The sequence below is a fragment of the Elephantulus edwardii genome, unplaced genomic scaffold (assembly GCF_000299155.1).
Source record: "Elephantulus edwardii isolate Elephantulus edwardi_28Jun2011 unplaced genomic scaffold, EleEdw1.0 scaffold00001, whole genome shotgun sequence".
In the NCBI taxonomy this organism is placed as follows: Eukaryota; Metazoa; Chordata; class Mammalia; order Macroscelidea; family Macroscelididae; genus Elephantulus; species Elephantulus edwardii.
This window is the reverse complement of record NW_006399751.1, coordinates 33,823,584-33,848,900: the sequence shown is the minus strand read 5'-3', so window position 1 is coordinate 33,848,900 and position 25,317 is coordinate 33,823,584. Positions and strand designations below refer to the sequence as shown.

The 25,317-nt window shown below is 37.9% G+C and overlaps 1 protein-coding gene across 1 annotated transcript in view; it reads left to right on the top strand.

Moving 5' to 3' along the window:
- ITGA4 (integrin, alpha 4 (antigen CD49D, alpha 4 subunit of VLA-4 receptor)) overlaps positions 1 to 25,317 on the top strand; it is a 106,480-nt gene that overhangs the window by 21,769 nt on the left and 59,394 nt on the right. Inside the window, exons 3-10 of the mRNA XM_006878951.1 lie at positions 5,190 to 5,296; positions 5,392 to 5,521; positions 7,795 to 7,862; positions 10,060 to 10,189; positions 12,615 to 12,700; positions 13,508 to 13,570; positions 13,663 to 13,800; positions 19,069 to 19,180. Coding sequence (XP_006879013.1) covers positions 5,190 to 5,296; positions 5,392 to 5,521; positions 7,795 to 7,862; positions 10,060 to 10,189; positions 12,615 to 12,700; positions 13,508 to 13,570; positions 13,663 to 13,800; positions 19,069 to 19,180 — 834 coding nt within the window. The remainder of the gene's footprint in view (positions 1 to 5,189; positions 5,297 to 5,391; positions 5,522 to 7,794; positions 7,863 to 10,059; positions 10,190 to 12,614; positions 12,701 to 13,507; positions 13,571 to 13,662; positions 13,801 to 19,068; positions 19,181 to 25,317) is intronic.

The window sequence follows — 25,317 nt, the reverse complement described above, 5'->3', positions numbered from 1 at the left end:
GGACTATACTCTGGGGATTCCAGTGATTGTAATCTCACAGGTGTGAATCGCTAGCCTCTGGGTGGCCATAAGCTATGGGTCTTAGAGTTGCTGTGCTGTTGTTGGTGTTAGGTGCCATCAAGTCAGTTCTGACATGTAGTGGCTCTGTGAACAACAGAACAAAACACTGCCTGATCATGAACTATCCCCATAATCGCTGCTGTGGTGGCACCATTGTTGCAGCTACTGTGTCTATGCATCTTGTTGAGGAACTTCCACATCTTTACTGACCTTCTGTTTTGCGAAGTATGGATTTCTTCTGCTTTGTCCAGCGTGGCTCCAGAGACTGGCCCCTTCCTGCTACATGCACAAAGTATGTGAAAGGAAGTCTCACCATATTCTCTTCTAAGGAGCATTCTGGCTACAATTCTTCCAAGATGTATTGTTTTTTACACTTTAAAAAAAAAATTCATGGTATAGTAAATAGTTTAGCTAATACTGTACTTCAAAGACCTCACTTTTTCTTCATTTTTCCTTATTCAGTGTCTAACTTCCACATGCATGTGCTGTTTTATTAAGTGCTATGAGTCAGCTGCAACTTAGAGTGACCCTAAGAACATCGGCTATGAACCTTGCCCTATCCTGCACCATTATCACTGTTTCCGGTATGTTCTACCCGATCATGATAGCCATTGCATCAGCCCATCTTGTTGGAAGTCTTCCTCTCTTTATCTGATCCTTAATTTTTCTAACATTTTGTCTTTTTTTCCAAGTACTGGCTCCTCCTGACATCATGTGCAATCTATTTTACACGAAAGTTCACCATCTTTGCCTCTAAAGAGCACTCTGCTGCACTTCCTCCAAGAGGAACAAAAGAAAGACTTTCAAAGGAAGACTTCTTTGTTCTTTTTGGCAGCCCAGGGGATATTCAGTACTTGTCTTCAACACCACAATTGAAATAATTCTTCTGTGATCCTTATTCATTGTCCAACTTCCTGATAACGTTGGCAGCAGTTGAAAATACCATGACTTGAATCAGGCACCCTTTAGTCTTTACAATTGATGCCCTTGCCCTTTAGAACTTTGGAGATGTCTTTGACAGCTAACTTCCCTAATGCAACATGTCTTTTGATTTCTTGACTGCTGTTACTTTGGGTGTATTGTGTGTGTTGAAGTAGAAAGCCATCCTTGGCCCCTTTCATTTTCTCTTTCTTATGATGTTGCATACTACTAGTGGGGAAGATTGTTGCTTTCTTGATGTTGAGGTGTAATCTGTATTGAAGGCCTTTGATCAGCTGTGGTGAGTGCTTCAAGACTTCCTCCCTATTAGCAAGCAAGGTAATGTCGTCTGCATTACGCAGGTTGTTGGATCTTCTGCTAATCCTGATGCCACATTCCTCTATATATAGTTGAGCTCCATGAGTGATTTGCTTAGCATACAGATTGATTAGGTGTAGAGAAAGACTACATCCCAAGAATGATTTGCTTAGCATGCAGATTGATTAGGTGATAGAGATTGATTAGGTGTAGAGAAAGAATACAACCCTGATGCACACACCTTTCCTGATTTTAACCCTTGTGGTGTTCCCTTGTTCTGTTAGGACAGTTGCTTTTCATGTACAGAGAGGTGGTTGAAAACACTGTGTGACTTGGGACAGGTGGAACTTAATCATCCACGTGACTTCTCTGTTCTTTAACACCAAGAAGTCCTTGGCAGCAGATTTGTTCATTGCAAGAAGTAATTTGATTCTTGACTGCTCTCCTGTGATCATTGATTATGGATCTAAGTAAGCTGAAATCTTGGATAGCTCCAAGCTTTTCTCCATTTTTCATGATATTCTTTATAGGTCCATTTGTGAGCATTTTTGTTTTCTTTATGCTGGAGTCCTAGTCAAAATTTTTGTGAAAAGAAAAACTGAAAACAGCATCATATTATAAATGAAAGTATGTTGGTTTTTTATTCTCTTTCATGTTCCTTCAGTCATGTTGGCTTTAGGGAGCTCTGATGAAGTAATCCGCAGGGATTTGCACTGTTACCTCAGAGGTGATACGCCTCTGGCATTTTGAATTTCCTAAAGCCTGTGAAACAGAAAGATGGGCAAGCTTTCCCCACACAATTTATATCCTCTGAAAATCCGCTGGATGGGTAGAGCAGGGAAACAGGTCAGCTCTGAGTCAGTTACGATTTATGATAGTGAACGAGTATGTAGGTAGATAACAACTGCTAGTTACAGTGTGACCCTCCAACAAACACAAAGCCGTGTGTCTTTCTCTTTCTTCCTTTTTAAATTTTAACATCGGTTTTGCTACCTAGGCTATTCTTTGTCCTCACCTGAACACATGAGTCAGAATCCCAAGAGGAAGGCTGAAGTTTCTGTATTTTGACATATGCCTCAAGTGATTCTTACCATTAGCAGATTATGGACAACACAGGCCACATTATCTTACGTGATCATTTTAATAATTTTTAAAATGGCAATTTAAAAATCACAATCCCTTAAAGACTGAGGAAAAAGAATTTCTGATAAAGTTGAAAAACCATTAAGACAGAAAGTTAATTAAAAAAAAAATCTTTTATAAATAAAATCCCAGGACTGCTCACCTTTGCGGAAAACAAGGCTGTAATTCTGTGGTGTCTGATAGTGTCCCATGAACTTCTTTCATTAGTTCTCTGCCTTTTCTTCAAATTAGCAGATACTGATGTTTAAAGATAATGTTTTTGGCGAGCTCTGGTGGTCTAGTAGCAAAAAGCTGTACTGCAATCCTAGGGGTGCATGGTTTGAATCCACCAGATGCTCTGCTGGAGAAGGAGGGACAATCTCCTCCTGTTCCAGTCAGATCTGATTTGATGGTACAAACACACACAAAAATAATAAAATAAAGATATTGCTCTTCTTCTCAGAGCAGTATTTTAGAAGTAAATACATGTATCTACCAACATCTTTTCACACTCTGTTGTTGTTAAGTGCCATCGATTCACCTGCGACCCTCAGTGACCCTATGAATATGCAGCTCCAAATCCTGCCCTGTCCTGAGCCAGTCTTATTAATTCCAACACAGCAACCTCCATTGTCCCAGTTACTGTGTCAATCCATCTTCTCGGGGGTCTTCCTCTTCTGCCCTGTCCCACCACCATTCCAAGCACAATGTCCTTCTCTAAGGACCTGTCCCTTCTGGGCACATGCCTAAAGTATGTGAGATGGAGCTTCACTCTATTTCTCAGGAAAGCCAGTTAAAATAACTTCACCTCTGATGTGAGCCTTGTCTATGTAGGCATTCTAAATATGTTAATAAAGCTTAAACTAGAGGGTCAAGGCCACAGAAGGAAACACAGTGCCATCAGAAAACAGTAACTTTAAATGCCCAAAGATTTGGTACCCAGTGACCAGTTTTCAAAACTAAGTAAACAAAGTCAAGTTCCACAGCTGTCTCCATGGTACACTATTTCCTTGCCTTTGGAAGAAAACCCCAACTCACTGCCATCAAGTCAATTCTAACTCATGATGATTGTCCAGCAGGTTTATGAAAGTGTAAATCTTAATGGGAAGAGATTTCCCCTCTTTCTTCTATTTGATGAGGAGGCAGAGGTGAAATAGAATGGCCAATTGAAAATTGTAAATAGAAAAAATAGACAGCAGAAATGATGCTATCATAATTGAAGCTATTGTCCCCCAAACCACTTCTTTGAATCACTTTCATATAGAACCTCTGCTAGAAAGCAGTCCCTAACAGAAGGGGGGAAAAAAAGAAATAACCACTTATGATAATGTCTTATTTTACAATTAAGAGCTACTGACCTGGGTTGGCATAGTATTTTTTATTAAGCTGGACAAGAACTAAAGATGATAGAAGAAGGATCTATGCCTTTGAGTTGTGATGCTGGATAAGAGTGTTGAACATACCATGGACTGCCAAGAGAACAAACGGGTCTGTCCTGGAGAGGATGTGGCCAGACTGCTCCCTGGAAGCAAGGATTTTGAAGCTCCATCTCACATACCCAAAGTATATACAAAAGGCTCACAAATTAGATGTGAAGGTCTTTTAACTGGCTCTCTTGAGGTGTAGAGTGTAGCTCCATCTCACGTACTTTGGGCATGTGGCCAGGAGAGACCAGTCCTTGAAGAAGGACATCATGCTTGGAAGGGTGGAGGGACAATGCAGGAGAGGAAGACCCACGATGAGAAGGATTGACTCAGTGACTGGGGTAATGGGGGTAGGTGTGTTGGAGATGTTGAGATTGGCTTGCTATAGGACAGGGGTCAGAGCTAATGTCAGGCCACTTGATGGCATATAACAACAACGATAACAAGGACTACACTACTAGAGTTCCCTGCATGGGCAACATTTTGGTTAATGATTGATTTTGTTGGTATTAATGTATTTGTCATAAGGTTTCTTGACAGGTTTGTTGTGTTTGTGGGTTTGTCTTTGGTTTGTTATTTTTGTTTGTTTTTTAGTATGCTCATTTATTTTGCTTTTTATGTTTTGCTTTGTTTTACTGCTGAAATAATCTGGAGTTTCAAGTATTCTTTTTCCCCCCTTTCTTTCTTTTGTTTGAAAACATAAATCACAGTCAATTATATTTAAATAAAGGGTAGATTGTTGGGTTGGGTTGTTTTTGTTGTTTTGGGTTTTTTTTTAAATGGTAGGCATTATTGTTGTGCACACTATACAGTGTAGTTTCTTAATGTTCAGCTTTTCTAGCTTCAATAATTGTGCCTTAATTGTGGCATATTGTGCAGTAGTTTTTTTGTATTCTTAATGTTTCAGTACAAGAAATTGTTGAAAAGGCATGCTGATAATACTACTGACAGTTACAGAAAGGGTCAAAGCAAAGATGTGCATTCTTTCCAAAGCATTTTTAAGCACCAAACACGACAGTCATAGTTGACCTACTTAGGCAGGTTTTAACTTGTCTTTCCCCTCCCTCTAATGTTACTGAGGCCATTTATTCATGTAGATTCCCACCAGAGATCCTGTCTACACACAAAACTCACCTGTCAAAGAAAACAATTATGTTGGCCCAAAATAATTCACTGTATACTCTGATTGTGTGCCGAATAGTTGATGGAGAAGCAGGAATTGAAAGCATTCCACACATGTCAGAAGGAAAAAATCTTGGGGATGATCATAAGTTTCTTTTCTCTGCTTTTACAAAACAGCCTTGTTTTCAGGATAACTGACGGTAAACTTGTTTTCCAACGCTGTAGGCAGCCCAGTTGGAGAGCCTTGTGGAAAGACTTGCCTGGAAGAGAGAGACAATCAGTGGTTGGGAGTCACACTTTCCAGGCAGCCTGGAGAGAACGGATCCATTGTGGTGGGTATTGCGATTGGTGTCTTGTTAACACAATGAAATCAGACATTCTGGGTGTGAGTTTCACATCATTCAGTCTAATTTTATGTTTTATTTAGACTTGTGGACATAGATGGAAAAATATATTTTACATAAGAAATGAAAACAAACTCCCCACTGGTGTTTGCTATGGAATGCCCTCCGATTTAAGAACTGAACTGAGTAAAAGGATAGCTCCGTGTTACCAAGGTAAGGCATAATTCTGATAGTAACTGGATCAAGAGAAAAAAGTTAATGTTTTTAATTTCTTCTCTTTCGGATTTTCAGTGAGGATACTTTGAATAGCTATAACTATTTTTAAATATCCCTTCTTTTCATTTCTTTTTTTCAAACTCTGTTGTAGTAGCTTTGATTTTCATAAATATAGTATATCTCATTGTTATGATATATTGTGAAGTTGGAACCAACCCATAGCTGACCCTCCATTGGATTTTCAGAGGCAGTTTACCTCATAGGAGGAGATGCCATCTCTCTCTGTAAAGCAGCTGGTGGATTAGAACCATATTTGTTTGCTTCCCTTACCAAATACAGTTCCTTAGCACTAAGCCACCAATTTTATATTTTATTTGGCATAATTTTGCATATGTTGTGTACTGTAGAGTTGGAACTGACCCACAGCTGACCCTCCAGAGGGTTTTCAGTTAATCACAGAGGAGGATGTTGTCCATCGTTCACAAATAGTGATTAACCTTTTAAATTTTACTTTCAACTCAGTGTAAGTGAAATTAATATCTAGTGAACATAGAATAATACTAAAATCATGAGATTACATTAAAAAACTATCAGAATGGAAAAAAATCCAAGTGTTTAGGTTGCTACTTTAATCTCCCAAGAATATCCTCAAACTTCAAAGTATAAGTATAAACACTACTGTTCTACTATCTTCTTAAAAAATACTTCAGATTTTTTTTAAAAACAGCAAAAGATTGATGTCTTAAGTTTGAAAGTTCTTTCAATAAAAATTCTAGGCTATATAGGAAGGATCAAAGAAGAGAGAGCTGAAACAGAAAGAAATTACTTAATTGAAAAAAGCGGGGGTCAGTATAAAGAGAATATTAAAAATTATTTGTGCAACAAAACTCAAAATCTAAAAAAATATGTCCTTGGAAAACTAAGAATTAAATATATGTAAATACTGATTTTCAACTTTTTAAACTGAAATTATTACTGCAAAGGTCAAAGAAATTTTTCTTTTGCTAGCAGAACTTGACCAAATATACCAATTCAGTCATTGATAATTGAGATCTTTATCCCCCAGATTTTTCCATCTGTCCATCCACCCACCCATCCATCCATCCATCCATCCATCCATCCATCCATCCATCCATCCATCTATCCATCCATCCAACCAATCTATGTAGATATATTCCTATATACCCTTATTGCTGGTATTTGCATGAAGTTGGAACTGACTCATAGCTGACCCTCCAGCAAGTTTTCAAAGGCAATTCATTATATGCCCTTAGATTCCCCAAAATATATGTTTGAATTCTCAATTGTAGTAAAATTCAATCTGGATATCTACATATTTATTATCTTCTTTTTCCTCCTGGATTATAGTTTACAACATTTTCACAGTTGTTCTTTTTGTCCAGATATATCTAGCTATATTCTATTAAAAAAACAGGGAAAATCAATATCCCATAAAATAAAGACATGCAATATGGCAAAATATATAAGTAGAAAAAATAGCATCAGGGAATATAGAAAATGAAAAGAAAACCTATTAGGAAATAGTTAATTGTAAATGTCTTGGCATTTTAAGTTTTTGTTTATGTTTTCTGATTGGTAAAGTCAAAAGGAAGATATTTTCATCACAGTGTATACAGTTCAGTTCTTCAGGGGTAGCAAAGCTAAATCTTCATATTTGAGTCTAAAAGTAGATTCATTCATCACAGTTTTGTCATTAGAAAGCTTACATCTCCCTGAAGATCTTGATTCAGTCTGAGAAAAATCTAGAAAGCCTATTTTTTTCTGGTGCTGCTGTAGTCTGTCTGGAGTTGCCCTACTGACCTCTCAGGCAGTTTGAATCCACCAGTGATCTCCAGGACAAAGATGGGAAATCTCCTCCTATGTGGCTTACAGCTTTGGAAACACAATGGAGGGTCAACTATGAGTCAGTTCCAACCCCATGACAGTGACTGATTTTTAAATAGTGAGACCTGGATTAAATCTTATTTCTAACCTGAGTATTTATTGCCAAAAAATTTTTGGTGTGTGCTGTACATTCTTCTCATGAAAAATAAGTAAGGGTAGGTAATTTTATTGTTATTTATTAGAAATATTGTCAAGATTTAGTATGGAAGATATTTGTAAACGTAAAATCTTTTATCTAATAAAAAAAATGAAGCAGTGCAGAATACAATTCTTAAAAGGTATATTTTACAAGAAAAACAAAATTATGGAAGCTTAATTACCCATTTAAAAATTAAATCCTGAATTTTTTTTATCCTTTATTTTAGATTTTGTGAGAAAATTTGGGGAAAATTTTGCATCGTGCCAAGCTGGGATATCTAGCTTTTACACAGAGGTAATAATAGTTTAACCACTAGATGCTATGAATGTTTACATATAGAAGCTTCTTTATGAAAGTTTAGAAAAATTATGCAGTATCTAGTGTAATCTGTCTCTCAAATTTGACAGTATTACAAGTGCATTTTTACCAGTTGGTATTATGCATGTATTTTTAGGAAATATTAATATTTGAGTGATTGCATCATTACGAGACTAAAACTCTACAATTAATGACTATTTTCATTAAGAATGTGATGAAAACCAAAAGTAGTTTTAAGGTGTTTTGTAGTACTTGCTAACTTTGATACTTTCTACCCAGTTACATTGTTTCTAACTATGAGTTGAAGAGGAAAGGAAGCACCAATGTTTATATTTTTATTATAATGCAAAGATTTAGGAGCTTAATTGCTGTCTTATTCTTGTTATGTGCAACTGAATAGACTATGACGCATAACGTCCTCTAAACAGCAGACTGGCACTTTACCCGATCCTCTGGCAACCTCATCGTCTCCAGTTTGCTCTTCTAGGACAGACTTTGTGAAAGGTCATGGCTGTCCTCAAACTCCAAGTGTCCCAGTTTCTGATAAAATCTGATTGTGAATTCATGATTTTTTTCCAAATCAATAATGATTTCTAGAAATATTATATACAAAATATTATTCTAGAAATATTATCTAGTGGATGAAGAGTTGCTATCAACTCAAAGGCAAGCAGTTTGAATCCAACTAGTGCTTGGCACGAGGAAGGTGAATAGTCTCCTCCCAGGTGGTTTTCAGTTTCTGAAAACCCTTTGGAGGGTCTGCTATGAGTCACTTCCAACTTGATGGTGTGTAGTAAGATCAACTGAAAAAAAGACTCAAAATAATATTTCTACTTGCGATCGAAAGTCTGCTGTTAGGGACCTCTCCAAAGTACTGAAGAGCAATGCTGTCTCTTTGGAGACTAAGGTGTGTCTGATACAGGCCATAGTCTTTGCTATCACTTGTCATGCATCAGAGAGTTGGACAATGACTAAGGAGGATAGAAGGAGAATTGATGCCTTTGAGCTTTGGTGCTGGAGAAGAGTGTTGAGGGTACCATGGACTGCTAGGAAAACAAATAGATTCATCCTGGAAAGGGTTTAGCCAGGCAGGTCCCTAGAGGCAAGGATTCTGAGGCTCTGTCTAACATACTTTGGACATGTTGTAAGGAGGGACTGGCCCTTGGGGAGGGACATCATGCGTGGGAGGGTGGAGGGACAGCGCAGGAGGGGAGGGCCCTCTATGAGATGGATTGTTTCAGTGACTGGGGTAATCAGGATAGGTGTATCAGAGACAGTGCAATTGGCACAGGACAGAGCAGGGTTTAGGGCTGTTGTACATAGGGTCCCTATGAGTCACAAGTGACTCGATGGCACACAACAACAACAACAACATATTTAAATTGACTTTAAAGTTCCATATTGCTTGGGGGGTTCAATTCTATTTAATATTTCTAAATTGCTGCAAGGTTCCATACTCCCCAAGGTAATGGCCGCTTATTCCAGCCTTGCCTCTGTTTTTTTCAACAAATTCCTGTTTGTAAGCAAATATAACTCATATTCCATTGGGTTTTCTTAAAGTTAACACTGTTAAAGAAACTGTTGTCTTATGTGTGTGTACTGTCGAGTCAGAACTAACCTATAGTTGACTCTCCAGTGGTTTTTCAGAGGCAGTTAATCGAATGGGAGGAGATTGTCCATCCTCCGCCCTAAAGAGCAGCTGGTGGATTCGAATTCCGTGCCTTCGGGATTGCAGTGAGGCTTTTAACTCATCAGTGGGCTTTTTCTACCAACTGAAAAAATAAGTCCCTTTTTTAATCTTTGGCAACACAAGAGTTTCTCCTTAAAGAGGACAAGTGAATTATCTAGACTTTATTTACTTTTAATAGAAACCACCTTGATTTCTCTCCTAAAACTTACTCTGTTATTCAAAGATTCTACTTCTGTTTAACTTCCTTGATAAGTTTTAAGTGATAATTTCAGAGAAATTCTCTGAAATTCTATTTTCATGTGTAAATCTATTAACAAGCTTGCCCTGTATGTTTTAAATTCATTTAATTCTCATTTCAGAAATTCAGTAGAACAAGTATATTCCCTTCACTATTTACTTAAAATTTTATATATCTGGAGGAGGCTTGGTGGTCTGAGTGAATGTCAAACTGATGATGATTTTGTTTGTTTGTTTCTCTTACAGGATCTGATTGTGATGGGGGCTCCAGGCTCATTTTATTGGACTGGCTCTCTCTTTGTCTACAATATAACTACAAATAAATTCAAAGCTTTTTTAGACAGACAAAATCGAGTAAAATATGGAAGTTATTTAGGTACTATAAAAATTGATAAATTGAAATTATTTTGTTTTACTGATACTGGTGTTTTTGTTGAGTGCTATAGAGTCAGAACTGACCCATAGCTGAACCATTTCTAGGTTTTCAGAGGCAGTAAATCACATGGGAGGAGATTGCCCATCTTTCCCCTTCAGAGCATCTGGTGTATTTGAACCTTGTGTGTTAGGTGTATACCCTGAGGGCACCAAAGTCCCCTATCTGTAAATGATTTCTAGGATTTGATACTAGTAATTATAAATAGTTGGCTCGATGGCACACAACAACTATAAATAAGGGAATTTATAGTGGTGTCAAGAAATCTGGAGAACAACCACCTGGCCCACTGACTGGAAGAGATCTATATTTCTTCCCATTCCAAAATGAGGTGACCCAACAAAGTACAGAAATTATCGAACAATATCGTTAATATCACATGCAAGTATGAGTCTGCTGAAGATTATCTAAATATGGCTAGAACAGCACATCAACAGAGAATTGCCAGATGTGCAGGCTGGGTTTAGAAGAGGCTGTGGTACTAGGGATATAAGCAGAAAGTACCGGAGGAATGTATATCTTTGTTTCATTGACTGTGCAAAGGTGTTTGACTGTTTGGATCACAACAAACTGGCTGACTCTGAAAAGAACTGGAATCCCAGAACATTTTATCATGCTTATGAAAAACCTCTACCTGGACCAGGAAACAGTTGTCAGAACAGAACAAGGAGACACTGATGGTATAATTGGGAGAGGTATACGCTAGGGATGTATTCTCTCTCCATACCTTTTCAAGCCATATGCAGAACAAATCATCCAGGAGACTGGGATGCACAAGGAGGAATGTGGCATCAGGATTGGAGGAAGATTCATCAACAACCTACGTTATGCAGATGACAAAACCCTGCTTGCTGAAACTGAGGAGGATCTTAAGTGCTTGCTGCAGAAGATCAAGTACTGCAGCCTTCAATATGGATTGAAGCTCAACATCAAGAAAACAGAAATACCACTGGGCTGATCTGATTGGTAGCATTATGATAGATGGTGAAGAGATTGAGATTGTTCACAGCTTTAGTTTGCTTGGCTCCACAATCAACATTCTTGGTACCAGCAGGAAATCAAGAGATTAATTGCACTGGGGAAAGATAGCCATCAGGGACCTCTTCAGAGTACTGAAGAGCAGTGATGTCAGTCTGGAGACTTAAGATGTGCCTTATCCAGGCCATAGTCTTCACAATTGTTTGCTATGAGTCAGAGAGCTGGAGAATGACTAGGGATGATAGAAAGAGAATTGATGCCTTTGAGCTGTGGTTCTGGAAAAAGAGTGTTGACTATACCAAGGACTGCCGGGAGAACAAACAGATTCATCTGAGAGAGGGTGAAGCCAGGCTGCTTCTTGGAGGCAAGGTTTGTGAGGCTTTGTCCGATATACTTTAGGCATGTTTTAAGGATGGACCAGTCCTTGGAGAGGGACATCATGCTTGGAAGGATGGAGGGATGGAGAAAGAGAGGGAGACCACCATCAATGAGATAGATTGGTTCAGTGGCTGGAGTAATGAGGGTAGGTGTGTCAGAGACAGTCAATTTGGCCCAGGATAGAGCAGGTGTCAGGGCTTTTTTACATAGGGTTGCTCTGATTTGCAAGTGACTTGATGGCACATAACAACAACCATGATAATAAGGCCACAATACCATTCTTTTTTATTTTAATTTTAGAATGTTTTGTGCACATCAAAACATTTCTGTCATAATTCTAAAAGCTAGTACGTCCATGCAGTACACACAAAACCCAAAAACACTGTCATCAACTCTATTCCAATTCATATGATTACCCTCTGCGAGCTTTCTGAGGCTCTAGACATTCATAGGGGAAGATTATCCATCTTTCTCCTGTGGAGCAACTAGTAGATTAAAATCACTTCTCAGCCGCCAAGTGCCTACCAGACTGTGCTACTGGGGTGCATCTGATACTACACAGGTACTAATAACCCAAATGTAAAGTTACTATACTCAGTTTCTAGACCTTGGAAATAGAAATGTTTGGCTACAGTTTTCTAGCAATACTAGTTTAAATCACATATTACTGCTTAAATAGCTAGCTCTGAGTATTACTCACCTTAGAAATCTGTTTAGTGTCCTAACATTCAGTCTCCTTTACTTGTAGAACATGGTAGCCTAGTGTGGGTAAGGAGTTGTACTGCCAACTCAAAGGCAGGCAGTTCAAATCCACCATCTGCCCTGTGGAAGAAAGCTGGATAGTCTTCACCCATTCAATTTACAACCTCTGAAAACCTGCTGGAGGAACAACTATGAGATGTTTCCAACTCAATGGCAATAAGTTATTGTTACGTCTAAAATTGGAATTAAGGTGTTATTTTTCACCTTTGAAAATAATGATGCTTAAATTTTTCTTTCTTCTTTTCTGAAGGCTATTCGGTTGGAGCTGGCCATTTTCAGAGTCCACATACGACAGAAGTGGTTGGAGGAGCACCTCAACATGAGCAGATTGGTAAAGTAAGACTTACATTTTTATGTTTATTTCTGCACAGAAATGTCCCAAGAAACTTAAAAGGCAACAAAAGTGGAACTTAAAAATGTCTATGGGATAAAATATTAGAAGTGATGAATAATATAAAATATTAGAAGTGATGAATAATATAATCCATTTAATTAAACTGTTAGAGGTGTATAGTTATTAGAATAAATATAGCTGAGAAACTTTAAGGAAAATTATATATGCCAAAATGAAGCTTTTCAGTCTTATTAGTAAAATATATTCTAGGTAGAATTACCAAAAGACTTCACAGGAATATGCTTGTTTAACAACTTTGCAATTCCTGACTTCTCAGGCTGCTAACCAGAAGGTTGGTAGTTTGAATCTATAAGCTACTCTGTGGGAGAAAGTTGGACAGGCTCCTCTTGTAAAAGATTCAACGCCTTGGAAACCTTATAGGTCACTATGATTCAGAATCAACTCAGTGGCAATGTGTGTTGGTATTAATGTGCTTTGTGGTAAGTCTGGAATACAGAGAATGTTCTTTCTGGTTCTAGTGTTTATTAGCAAGCTGTATGAACATTACTTATCCAGTCTTTTTGATGTTTGATTTCTGTACCCTTTCTATGAGATTAATTAGGTATTTTCTGAGAAGAAAATTTTATTATGCGACATTTTAATCTGACAGTGGGCCCCTAGGCCTTTCATATCACTTTTATTTTTTATATGTGAGCCATTTATAAATCAGGAAAATTGGTGTTTTGAACAAATATGTCTTTTAAATTGGAAAGCAGTCTAACCTTTTCTAATTCTTTTCCCAATTGCAGGCGTACATATTCAGCATTGATGCAAAAGAGCTAACAATTTTAAATGAAATGAAAGGTAAAAAGGTAATATGTTTCTACCTTTGGTATAGCTGAGGGCTTTTGCGAGTAGCCCTGCTGTTTTTCTCAATGGTTGGATCTGCTTTGCTTTGGGGCAGCTTGGATCGTATTTTGGAGCTTCCATCTGTGCTGTGGACCTCAATGCAGATGGCTTCTCGGATCTACTCGTGGGAGCTCCCATGCAGAGCGCCGTCAGGGAGGAGGGAAGAGTGTATGTGTACATCAACTCTGGCGCGGTACGTCCATCCTCCTGGAAACTCAACGCCATTCCAAGAATGATGATCAAGATAGAAATGGTTACTATTCAGGCATTGTGATAGGCTAGATTCTTCTGTTTATTTCTCTGCTGAAAGAACAAGTTCCGGTATTGCACTGGTGCTCTAAAAATAGAATGGAGCATGATGATGAATGGGCAGCGGTCGTAGTTTGATATTTCGAGGTCTAAGATAAATTGTTTTGGAGTTTCTATCCTCACAACTGTCCACTAGTTGAAACGTCTTCCATTTTTATTATGAAACCAGTCTGATTTTTAAAAAAATATTTAATACATTATCCAAAATGTAGATTTTTAAAATTGGTTCTGTACTTAATGATCTTCCATAATTTCAAAAATTATAGTAATATTTAGGAGGTGAACAAGAAGGGTTTTTAATTTCTTGTCTTCAAACAGGGAAACAGAATGTGTTTTTTTATAACATGTATTTTGCATAGTGTATGTAGATTATATTCTGGATTAGAATATAATTTTTCAGAGTTCATTCTAAAATGTATATATTAATTGTGGAAATAAGTAATCATTGCTTAGGACAGAATTTTATTTTGGAATATATACTGACCAGACTGACAGATCAGTTAAGAGTACTGCTGGCTTTGTCGTCCCAACCTACTTACTTGACATTAAATGAAAGCAAACAATTGATAAAGCCTTGAGTGGTTCATTTTTTGTTGGCACATTAGTCAGTATGTTAGGAGTAAGCAAACTAAAATCTATTGCATAAAGTTTTGATAACTTTGATAGTACCAGAGCATTTATTAAATTCTAAGCAGAATGAGGTTCAGTAACTATTTTTAATGAATTCAGGAAAGAATGAAACCTGAATAAGTCTAGATTACACGTGCATGAAGCAGCTCTCAGAAATGCCAGGCAAACCCTTGATCATCTTTCTTCCTGAATGAAAAGTACTCTGTCTTTAAACCGTGCTCCTGCCATTGCACTGCTGTACGCCTGCTTTTGGTCTGTCCTCTGTGGACCCTTTCTCACTATCTTCTGAAGTTTGCAAGACTTTGCTCATGAATATCATTGCTATGTTTGAGCCCATTGTTTTGGCCACTGTATCAGTACATCTCTTTGGTAGTGTTGCTCTTTTTCAATGACCCTCTATTTTACAGAACATGATATCCTTCTCTAAGAAGTAGCTTCTCCTAATTACATGTTCAAAACACATGAAATAGAGTCCATCTGACATCAACAATAATGTCTCCTTCCTGAAATTGGTTTGGATTTATGGCAGTTTCCTGTTACTGTATGGTTGCAACCATTTTTTTTTCTTCAGCAAAATGTTACCTACAATATTAATCAATACTGTTCAATCATGTCCACATTCTGTTGGATCACTTTTATCTCTCAGGGCCACAAATGGTGGATCATTTGTTTTCAGTTGGTCAAGTAGCTGTCTTCAAATGTCTGTCTTAGTATAGACAAGTCAGCCCACCCAGCACTGCAGCTGTTGAAACATCTCAGTTGGTGTTCTGGCAGTTCCTTGAAAATTATTTTTTCGCAATGCCTTTAGTGCATCTTAGGTTTCTTCCCTTAACACATTTGGCTCTTGATCATATGTTGCCCCTTAAATATTTTAATATCATTCAGTCATTTTTGGTACAGCAACTTTAGGTTTTCTTTCCACCTCCTTTTCAGATGCTTCCAGTGTCATTCAGTATTTTGCCCATAGAATCTTTCAGAATTGCATCTTGAGACTTGAATTTCTCTTCACTTCTTTCAGTTTTAGAAATGCTGAGTATCTTTTGGCTTCCTAACTCCAGGCCTTTGTTTATGATAGTACATTACTTTACTTTGTCTTTGCAAGTTGCCCTTTGATATCATCTGTACAGCTGTTTTACTTGGCCAGTTCTTCCCTTCCTTTCCGTTACTCTACATTCAAGAACAAGCTTTCTGCCAGTGGATGTCCAACTTTGCCAGCACCATTTATTAAAGAGATTGCTGTTTCCTCATTTAATGGGCTTTGTTTCCTTGTCAAATGTCAGTTTATCATAGGTAAATGGGTTGATTTTCTGGATTCACTATTCTATCCCATTGATCTATGTTTGTGTCATTGTACAAATTTCATGCTGTTTTGATAACTATAGTTGTGTAATAGGATTTGATATCAGAGAGTGAGATGCCTCATATGTCATTTTTGTTTTTCAGAAAAGCTTTGCTTAATCTGATACTCTTTCCTTTCCAATTGAAATGGAAATTGCTTTTTCTATCTCCTTGAAGAATGTATATTTTTTTTTCTATCTGTATAGGAATTGTGTTCAGCTTGTGGATTGGTTTTTGTAGGATTGTCATTTTCACAATGTGCAGTCTTCCTATCCTTGAACAGGGACAGGATCTACATCACACATCATGTTGTTGCTGTTGTTATGTGCCGTCGAGTCGCCTGCGACTCATAGCGACCCTATGTACAACAGCCCTAAACTCCGCTCTGTCCTGTGCCAATCGCAGTGTCTCTGATACTCCCATCCCAATTATCCCAGTCACTGAATCAATCCACCTCATAGAGGGCCTTCCTCTCCTGCGCTGTCCCTCCACCCTCCCAAGCATGATGTCCCTCTCCAAGGACCGGTCTCTCCTCACTACATGTCCGAAGTAAGTTAGACGGAGCCTCAGAATCCTTGCCTCCAAGGAGCCACCCGGTTTAACCCTCTCCAGGACAAATCTATTTGTTTTCCTAGCAGTCCATGGTATTCTCAGTACTCTTCTCCAGCACCACAGCTCAAAGGCATCAGTTCTCCTTCTATTCTCCTTGGTCATTGTCCAACTCTCTGATGCATAACAGGTGATTGCGAAGACCATGGCCTGTATCAGATGCACCTTAGTCTCCAGAGAGACACCACTGCTCTTCAGCACTTTGGAGAGGTCCCTAACAGTAGACTTTCCCATGGAATGTGCCTTTTAATTTCCTGGCTGCTGGTGCCAAGACTGTTGACTATGGAGCCGTCCCACATCATACACAAAAAAATCAACTCAAAGTAGATTAGAGACCTAGGAGTAAAACCCAACATCATAAATACCAAGAGAGACAAAATGGGACCAAACTTTGTAGGGCTAGAATAGGAAAGATTCAGTAGAGACTGGAAAAGAGAGAATGATAACAAGCATAAGTCAGTAGCAATTATATACTATAAAATGAATGTAGGGAGCTCTGGTGGCCTCATGGCAAGAAGGTGCACTGGAATCCCAAAGGCACACAGTTCGAATCCACCAGCTGCTCTGCAGAAGAAATATGGGCCATCTCCTATGCAATTAACTGCCTCTACAAACCTCCTGGAGGGTCAGTTATGGGTCCATCCCAACTCGACAGTAAACAACAACAACAGCATAATGTATTTAACTGTATAAAACACAATGTACATGAAGGAAACACAACGTGATTGTATGCAAACCAATAAAGAAAAAGAAAAAACATTTTTAAAAAGAACAAGTTTTCAAATCTCTTCTGACATCCACTTTGGTTTTTTCTTTCTTTCCTTTAATTTTAATGACTTTTTATTTTTGTCTGTGTGACACCTTTGATGTAATAGCAACACATACTGTATTAAACTCAAATTCTTTGCTGTTGAGCCAGAAGTGACACATAGCTGACCCTCTAGCAGAATTTCTGAGGACATAAATTGCATGAGAGGAGATTACCTATCTTTTTCAGCAGCTGGTAGATTTGAACCGTGTGCTTTTGAGTTGTCAATGTAATTTCTTAACCACTAGACCACCAGAGCTCGCTTTATTGTATTAGGATGACAGAGAAGTGATAAGCTCATCAGAGTTTGAATATCATCTGACAAATGACACATTATAAGTGTGTATGAACTGGAAAGAGCATTTTGCTTTTGGTCAAAAATATTCAAAAGAGGAGAACACATCTGAGCAAGTTAAGAGTAGAAAGTTTTCATTTGGAAAATGAAAGGATAAGGACACTTTGTAAAAGGAAAAGTACGTGTGAGCTTAGAGAAGGGCGAATAGACATGTGCCAGAGGACAGGATGTATGAGGACTTTTTAAGTATGTAAAACAAATATAAATTGGTAAAAGGACAAAGGAAGATCTCCTGCTATACGAATAATTTCACAATTCATCTCAGCTCTTTTAAAACCATATGACATAGATTATCCTATTATTACTTTCAGCCTCCTACTTTGTCACTGCCTAACATGAGGTAAATTACTACCTGGCATTTATTACATATGTGTTCATTTAGGGTGATATTGTCTGTTATACATATGGGAGTTTAAACCCCCTATCGAAAGAAATCAGTTTGTCTTGTTTACTGCTGTTTTCTCAGAGTTTAGGTGTGTGCTGGACAAGTCGGTGCTCAGTTCATGGTTTTAATGAATTCAAGGAAGAATGATACAAGAGAGTGACTAGATAAAAGTTTGGAAATTAGTTGCTATCATTGCAACATTATTATAGGTCTTATTGTGAGTCTTCATTTTCAGCTTCTGAGATAGCAGCTGTCCAATCGCTGTTCCACTGAATAAAGGTTATCAAGGCATTCTATTCAACTCATTGCAAGCTCCTCAAAGCTTCAGTGGACCCTTCTTGTGCTCTTTTATGAGTTAATTTTCCCTGGTAGTCAAAGTGCTACACCATTAAACTATTCTGACTCTATTTTATCATATATTATCATATACTTCATTATAGCCAAATTCCTTGGAATTTATGTTTTACTACTAGAGTTTTTCCTACTTATAAAAATTACCTCTCTTTCACCAGTCATTTTGCGTGCCATCTCCAAGATCTCTGCTAGTCTTCATACCTAGCTATGCTCCCCTTCTTCTTGAGATTGTAAATAAATGTTTCCTTTTCCTTAGTGATTTGTGTTTGCCTGGTGCCCTCCTTCTAACCCTGCGGAAAAGGAGCATGTCCTACACACATACTTCTCTGCCTCCTTTCACTCCTTCAGCCTTTGTACAGTGCACTGCCTTTATAGTAGGAGCTCTATAAATATTTGCTAAATTGAATTATCAAAATGATGTATTGAATTTTCAGAGCTAGGGATCATGAGCCTGACAATTTTCTATGTCCTCTGAACTCTATTACATGTGTTGACATACTCAATAAATATTTGTTGAATTGAACTAAAATGAGTATACTAAAGCTCCATCTGTAGTTTGTCCAACTTGTTTGAAGCATTAGAGAAAAATCCATATCCAATTACAACAGTAAATCAGGTGTAAAGTCGTCAGGGAGCATTATAATGACAACTTTTCTCTCTTTTTGCTATCTAGGGAGCAGTAATGAATGAAATGGAAACAGAGCTCATTGGAAGTGACAAATATGCCGCAAGGTTTGGAGAATCTATAGTTAATCTTGGCGACATTGACAATGATGGCTTTGAAGGTAATTAGAAGTCTCTAATTTGGTGCTTGATTTCACTGTTTAAAATAGCACATGGAAAAAAATGTGATTGAGTTTTGTATTTCTAGCTCATCTGTAGAAAATGGAACCAGAATAGTATGTTGCAAGTGTGTGTGGTTCGTGCATTTTACTTTATAGTGTTTCATCATCCTAATTTTCCTGAATTGTGAAAATTTTATGTTCTTGATGAAGGCTGATATTCAAAGTAGCTTATTTCTTTGACTCTAAGACTCTACTAATTAGAACCAAAACCAAAACAAACCCCTTGCTGACTAGTTAATTCAAACTCATAGGTTTGGTTTTGTAACCTTTTTCATATTGTTGTTGTATGTGCTGTCGAGTCACCTGAGACTCATAGCAACCCTATTTACAACAGCCCTAAACCCTGCTCTATCTTGTGCCAATCTCACTGTCTACAGCATACCTACCCCAGTCACTGAATCAATCCAACTCATAGAGAGTCTTCCTCGCCGGTGCTGTCCCTCCACCCTCTCAAGCATAATGTCCCCATCCAAGGTCCACCCTTACAACATGTCCAAACTATGTCAGACAAAGCTTTGGAATCCATGCCTCCAAGGAGCATTCTGGTTTAACCATCTCTAGGATGAACCTGTTTATTTTCTTAGCAGCACATGGTATATTCAATACTCTTATCCAACACCACAGCTCAAAGGCATCAATTCTCCCTAGTCATTGTCCAGCTCTCTGATGCATAACAAGTGATTGCAAAGACCATGGCCTGAATCAGGTGCACCTTAGTCTCCAGACTGACATCATTGCTCTTCAATACTTTGTAGAGGTCTTTAACAGCAGACTTTCCCATCGCAATATGTCTTTTAATTTCCTGGCTGCTGGTGCCAAGGTGTTGATTGTGGAGCCAAGCAAATAAAAGTTGTTAACAGTCTCAATCTCTTCACCAACCATCATAATGCTGCCAATTGGCCCAGTGGGTGAGAATCTTTGTTTTCTTGATACTGAGCCTCAGTCCATATTTAGGGCTGCAGTCCTTGACCTTCGGCAGCAAGCGCTTCAGATTCTTCTCAGTTTCAGCAAGCAGGGTTGTGTCATCTGCATAACATAGGTTGTTGATGAATCTTCCTCCAATCCTGATGCCACATTTCTCCATATACAGCCCAGCCTCCCAGACCATCTGTTCTGCATACAGGTTGAAAAGGTATGGAGACAAGACACATCCCTGGTGTACACCCTTCCAAATTTTGAACCATTCAGTGTTTCCTTGTTCTGTTCTGAAGATAACTGATAACTATGTAAAACATACTAGGAAGCTATGGTGACATAGTGGTAAGGAGCTATGCTGCCAACCCAAAGGTACACGGTTCACATCATCAGCTACTCCACAGGAGAAAGATGAGCATCTTCTTTCTGTATGATTAAGACCTCTGAAAACCCTTGGGAGTGTTAGCTATGTGTCAGATCTGACTCAACAACACAGAACAACAGAATGTAGAGCATATGAGGTTAAAACTCACTTGGATACTGGAATTAAATGGAGATGCAATAAGGTCTTAGTCTCTTAAATTCAGCTTTTGTCCAAATGCTTCATCTACTTTAAATTTACAAAATATATAATTACACAAAACAGTTACAGAATAACTGATCCCTGATGTCAGTGTGTCTTACTTAATGTAAAGTGTTATAATTTGATACACAGATAGTACCAATCAGATTTACTTTTATAATTTTTATAAGGAAAGGAAAGAACATGTATATGTAGATATGTTTAGAGTTTATTCTGATTGAACATTAAAGCATTTAACACTACATGCTTCTGTCATGTTGACTGTTTCATAAATAGTAATTCTGCAATACATACTGAGTATTATGCTTGCAATATTTATTGTGCATTTATAGCATGCCATACCATACCAGGTATAGATTGTATGCTATTAAAAGTGCAAATGACAAAATAGTGATACTCTTTCTATGTTTACAGTCAAATGGAATTATAATATTAAAACATGAAAAATAAAATTTATTTCATTTCTGCAAATACTTGCTATGCATCAGAGAGCTGGACAATAACTAAGGATGATAGAAGAACTGATGCCTTCGAGTTGTGCTACAGAAGAGTATTGAATATTACATAAACTGCTAAGAGAACAAACAGATTCATCCTGGAGAGTGTGAAACCAGGCTGCTCCTTGGAGGCAAGGATTCTGAAGCTCCGTCTAACTTTTGGCATATTGCAAAGAGGGACCAGTCCTTAGAGAAGGACATCGTGCTTGGAAGGGTGGAGGGACAATACAAGAGAGGAAAACGCTGGATGAGATGCATTGACTCAGTGACTGGGGTATTGCAGGTTAGGTGTATCAGAACTAATGAAATTGGCTCAGGATAGAACAGAGTTCAGAGCTGTTATACATAGCATAACTATGTTATACATAGGGTAATTATGAGTCAGAGTCAACTCGATGGCCCACAACAACAACAACAACAACAACAGTGGTTAACTAAAGCACATAGAGAGATCCTATTTGATAAATACCCATAATCTAGAACTACGTTTGTATATCTTATTTATATTCTGTATGATTGATGTGCAATTTGCAGGCTGGAAAGCCCAACAGAGGATCAGCTATGAGTTGGTTCTGACACAACAGAAATGAGTTTTATATGAAATAATAGTATTCTTTCCTTTAAAATACCCAAATTATACTTCAGCTAAGTGCTTGTGTTGCTTCCTTGTGCTTCCTTCTGCATCTTGTTTTAATTGATACACTCAGAAAGACAAGTCACAGTTTTGAATGTGGTAATTTATCTATACATGTGTCTATGTGTGTGTACATGTACTTGAGATGCTATTTTAATGCATAAAGATATCAGTGACAGACCTAAATTATTTCTGAAATCAAAAGAGTTGTTGCAACATCATGAACAACAGGCAGATTCTCTCATCAAATTGTCTCTAGACCTGGGAAAGTCCCAGGCAATTTTCCAGAGATGGAAAAGATAGAAAGTTTTCTGTCCATACCACTTAGGCAGGATAGACTTTGAGGAGACCTTCAGGATACAGTGTAATCTGTTAGAGTCCATAGAGAATATGCATGTCAAATAGGATTTCCTCCTTAAAGAGCTTCTCAGCATTTAACTCTGAAAAGTTGTTGTTAGGTGCCATCAAGTCGTGTATGACCATAGCAATCCTGTGCAACAGATCTAAACCCTGCTCTATCCTGTGCCATCCTCCTAATCTCTGACACACTCAAACCCTTTGCTGCTGTCCAAAGTATGTGAGGTGAAACTTTATCATCTTTGCCTCCTAGGAGCTCTCTGGGTGCATCTTCTCCAAAACCTATCTGTTTGTTCTGTTAGCAGTCCATGGAATATTTATTTAGCACTCTTCTCCAATACCACAGCTCAAAGTCATCAACTCTTCTTCTGTCATTTTGTCGTTGTCTAGCTCCTCTCAAATGCATAAGACCATGTTCTGAATCAGGTGCACCTTAGTCCTCAAATTGACCACACTGATCCTCAATAATTTGAAGTGGTCCTTGACCACAAAGTTTCCCAGGGTAATACGTCTCTGATCTCCCAACTGCTAGTACCACATGTATTGACTGTGAATCCAAGTAAGATGAAGTCATTTGCAGTTTTAGTCTTTTCTCCATCTATCATGATAGACCAGTGGAGAGGACTTTTGTTTTTCTGATGTTGAGATGAAATCCAAATTAAATATAATATAGAATCTATATTTTATCTGGAATACTATTCATCTAAAACATTGCTTTAACATACATTTAAAATTTTTTATCATAATTGTATTTTTGGTGAAAATATACACACCAAAATAGATTACAGTTCAACACTCTCTACACATAATGACAGTTAAAGTCTTCAGTTTGTGTCCACATTTTCTTTATGTCAACATTACTTCCCTTCTAGTTGTTTCACTTCTGTTAATTTGTACTTGCCAAAATTTAGAACTTCTCATCTCTGTTTTGGAGTAACTTTTGTCCATTTTTAGACTACTTTTTAAAGAGCTCAGTTTTCAAGGATAACATTCTTGACAATTTTAGCTAACCTGCTCTTTAGCTAAAGGGCACTTGCAGGGCAAAGGTATAGGAATTTCTTCCATCTCAATGCGCCTAGTAAGTATAAATTCTTGACATTTTGAGACTCTATGCCACATTTTTCTCTCCCTGTCTATGAAGATACATCCATTGTGACCCTGATCAAAATGTACTTAAGGGACATCCCATTGTCTTGTGGTCTCAAAGTCGAAGAGGAATGATTTTTGCTACTTAAAATTCCATTTACATCTCACAAAATATTTCTTATTAGCAGTTACACTAATGCTAGTTCATTACAGAGAATATTTTATAATAGCTTATCTCCTCCTGCTTGGTCCATTCTTTTAATTTTGTTTTATGTCTTGCATTTTGAATGTAAATTATTTGGAAGTAAAACCAGTGTGCTCTAATTCTTTACCAACGTATTTAATTCCATTCCACTGTGTCTGATGATGAGATGAAGCACTATGATATCTAAGTTTTATATTTCTGTACATAGTTTCTATTATTTGTTCCTGATCTTTTGTCTTGCTTTACGGAGTGCTGGTAGCATGGTCCCTAAGGATTTGTGTTACTAACTCAAATATCATGTGTCTCTGATGGTTTGAATCTACCAGTGATTCCATAGGACAAAGAAGGGCAATCTTCTCCCTTCTCATTCACAACCTCAGTAAGTTTATGGAGGGTCAGTTTTGACTCAATGGCAATGAGATTAAGAGATCTCACTTTATTTTTAATGAATATAGATAATTTATTTTCTGCAGGGAGGTTAGTATTATGTAGAAAGAGCATAATATAATAATATAATATAAAAGAAGATTAGGATAGGATAGGATAGGATAGGATAGGATAGGATAGGATAGGATAGGATAGGATAGGATAGGATAGGATAGAATAGAATAGAATAGAATAGAATAGAATAGAATAGAATAGAATAGTAGTTCTTTTTCTTCCACTCCAAATTAAGTGCAAATTATACTTATATATTGCCAGTTTTTGTTTCATTGTTGTTTTCTTAGGATTAAGAAAATATTATTGTGTGTAAAAATTTACACAGTAAAGGATACATCATTTCAACAAATTCTGTGTATGACTTAGAGATATTGTTCAAGTCATGTACATTCTTTGTGTCATGCACTGGTCTTCTTATCCTTTTTAAAGTTGTTCTGCAAACCTTAAGACTTATTGACCATCTAAGATACAATACATCATGTTATTTTTCTTGGAAGACCTAAAATAAGCACTTTTTGTTGTTTTGTTCTGTAGAGTCGACTCCAACTCATAGCAACCCTATTTCCAGCAGCCCTGAACCCTCCTCTATCTTGAGCCAATTCATTATTTCTAGTCCATCTGTTACCCTACTCCCTGAGTCAATCGATCTTATTGAAGATCTTTCTCTCTTGTACTATCCCTCCACCTTCCAAGCACATTGTCCCTCCCTAAGGTCTGTTCCATTCTTGCAGCATGCCCAAAGTATGTCAGGTGGATGGCCTACTGGTAGGAAATTGTGCTGCAAAGCCAGAGCTGTGCAATTTTAATCCACCAGCTGCACCACTGAAGTAACATAGGCAATTTCCACTCATGTGAATGACTACCACTGAAAACCCAGTGGAGGGCCAGCTATGGGGCAGTTCCAACTCAGTGGTACATAACAGAAACATAATGATAGCCAGAACTTTGTATTACAGATCCAAGTACTACTTTAGGAATTAAGATTTATGATATATAGATGTTGTTATGTGCCGTCGAGTCGTGTGCGACTCATAGCGACCCTATGTACAACAGCCCTAAACCGTGCTCTATCCTGTGCCAATATCATTGCCTCTGACACACCCATCCTGATTACCCCAGTCACTGAATCAATCCACCTCATAGAGGGTCTTCCCATCCTGCACTGTCCCTCTACTCTACCCAGCATGATGTCTCTCTCCAAAGACCTGACTTTCCTTGCAACATGTCCAAGTTATGTCAGACGAAGCCCCAGAATCTTTGCCTCCAAGGAGTAGCCTGGTTTAACCCTCTCTAGGATGAATCTGTTTTCTTGGCAGTCCATGGTACATTCAATACTCTTCTCCAACACCACAGCTCAAA